Genomic DNA, 2434 nt, shown 5'->3' with positions numbered 1-2434 from the left:
GGGAGACGTCACTGGAGGCTTCCCCAAGGCGCGTGAAAGCCTGCGGTTGCGCTGAGCATCTTTCAAAGCACTCCCAGTCAGCCTCCACATCTGCTCTTTCTAAAGAGCAAAACATGGCCGTGGTCTCCACGTGCCCGCCTTCGCCGCCAGCAGATGTGAAGGCTCCCTGTCCCACAGCACAGTGACTGCGTTAGCTGAGACGCTGCAGCCTCTCTCCTCTTCCTACGCTAGTCGTTTCGTAGGGCAATCTCAGATAACTTCAGGAAGTGCTGCTACTAGGGCCCTCTAGACCAAACCCCACGGAGCAAATAGCAAGCTGATATAAATGACAGGCTTTTAAATGAGATGCTCAATTTCAAAAGATGTCATTGGCCCCTACCAGCCACCCCATCACATTGGGGCTGATTGCAAAACTCCCTGGTTGCAAAACTTACTCTTTCAATTCTTCAGTTTTTTCCTGCTTGCTTGGCTTCTCCAGAGCTTGCATCCACTTCTCATAGAGGTCGGCCAACAGGAGTTTGGAGGGAATATTTCGGAGGAAGTCCTGCAAGGCCATGAGATTTAGATGAGGCTTTGGAGACTACCCCTGAGCACAGAGGGAGTGCTGTGACTCGGGCTGAGGAGACACAAAATGAAGGCGGGTAGTTAGGTGTGGATCTGGACCTCCAGAGGGGCTGCTACTTCCCAGTGCACGGGGGCTGGCATGCGGCCACAGTCTGCACATGGGGCTTCGGCGCTGCAGGGTGCCTGGCTGCTGCAGAAAGTGTCAACTGCATTTTTTTGAACATTCAGGAAAAATGCATCCTGGATGTGTCAGCTGGAAGGAAATGGTTTTGACTTTGTGTTTGATAAGAAGCCTTCCACCTTCCCACAGGGCTTCTCCTGATGTCCACCGTTGCAGTTTGGCTGCGCACCCATGGTGGCACAGGGGAGGCCCCGGAGGTCTGCAGGTCCCGGTCCTTGCTCAGAGCCACAGCAGTATCCCTCGAGTGCATGTGCGTGCAGGTGCAAGAGGTTGCAGAGAGGGTACAGAGGGAGACAGCGCTGCAGGCACTAGAGGGCAGGACGGGCTACAGCAATCCAGCTGCAGAGACACGTAGAAAGCTGCTGATGTCACCTTTTGCACATTGCACACCCTGCACTAGTGACACCCGTCTGGACTTCCCTCCTCTGATAAACCCCAAAGCCATCGACCTTTTGCGAAATCTACTCATACTTGTAACATGAAGAGCCAACACTTGGGGTTACCCTACACAGTCCACACTAAGATCACAGACTCACAGAATGGTTTGGGTTGGAAGAGACCTTTAAAGATCATCTAGTCCAACACCCCTGAGATGTCCACCTGTCCCCTACTCAGTCAAAACTAAGATCCTGGGTTTCAGGGCTTTCTAACTGCAACTGCCAAGTATTTCCGTGCCATGTCTCAACCCTGGGCTGAACCCTTTCAAAAAGTTCAGCAAAACTGTTTCAGCCTGTCCTTTGAATGAGATTGGAGGAAAAATACATTTCCCCGCCTATATTCAACCATCTTTGCAGATGTCCCAGTAAATGACCCTTGTCACCTCCTTGCTATGGAGCCAGATTTTGGTGTTTTAGCTTTGCACCATCATCACGAGGTTCCTCAGCCAAGGAGGTGGGAGAAATGGTGGAGCACAGCTCCAGCACACTTTGTGAGAGTGAAGCGGAGGCTTTAGCACACAGATAGGCAGGATGCTGGACTTCTGCTTTGTGTTTTGTGGTTCTCATGGAAATCTTCCTGAAATTTTCAGGAGGAATAAGGAAGTGGCAGAATGAAACTGCTGAAAACCAAAAGTTATTCTCTGGAGCAGATTCTCCAAAAAGTTTATATCCCACATGGGCTCAAAAATACCTGGGGAAATTTTCAGAAGAGCTCAAGCTCCCAGCTGCTTTGAAAACATGTCCAGGGACACTGTCCACATGGAAATCCTGTCCCACAGCTCACTGGAAATGACAGGGCACCCCCTTCTTGCTACTGCTTCACATCTGAAATCAAATACACAGACACAAACCCAAACTGCATGTAGAGCAGGCTGTATAAAACCAAATGAAACACTCAACAGCCACCTGAAAAATGCATGCTGTGCCTCGAAAAACACAGATTATTGTGGGCTCATTACTAAACCCTATGTAGGGAGCAACCTTGTTCTGTTTGCACACCGCATTAAACTCATTTAGTCTGCAGTCCCAGAGGTGCAGCTGGTGATTCATCTCCTCCAGCACCTCTGGCCGCATTCCCAAGAGCAGAGCTCCTGGCACAGACCCTGACACTTCTCCAACCCCAGTCCCTGCTAAGTAGCCGCCTACGTAAAGCACTAATATTTTCTCCTCATGGAGACCTGGAAGGAGCGCTCAGCAAACATTCAGCTGTACATTATGCTAGGTACTTGTAGCAATGTTTCCAGAAGGAATG

General features: G+C 50.2%; 1 protein-coding gene across 1 annotated transcript in view; it reads right to left on the bottom strand.

Moving 5' to 3' along the window:
- Positions 1–556, bottom strand: part of LOC103912764 (T-cell activation Rho GTPase-activating protein-like) — a 1153-nt gene extending 597 nt beyond the window's left edge. Inside the window, exon 1 of the mRNA XM_009319160.1 lies at positions 435–556. Coding sequence (XP_009317435.1) covers positions 435–556 — 122 coding nt within the window. The remainder of the gene's footprint in view (positions 1–434) is intronic.
- Positions 557–2434: the final 1878 nt, after the last annotated feature.

This window comes from Pygoscelis adeliae, unplaced genomic scaffold (genome assembly GCF_000699105.1).
Source record: "Pygoscelis adeliae isolate BGI_AS28 unplaced genomic scaffold, ASM69910v1 Scaffold172, whole genome shotgun sequence".
Taxonomy (NCBI): domain Eukaryota; kingdom Metazoa; phylum Chordata; class Aves; order Sphenisciformes; family Spheniscidae; genus Pygoscelis; species Pygoscelis adeliae.
Note: the sequence above shows the minus strand (reverse complement) of the source record. Positions and strands in the feature narration are given on the sequence as shown.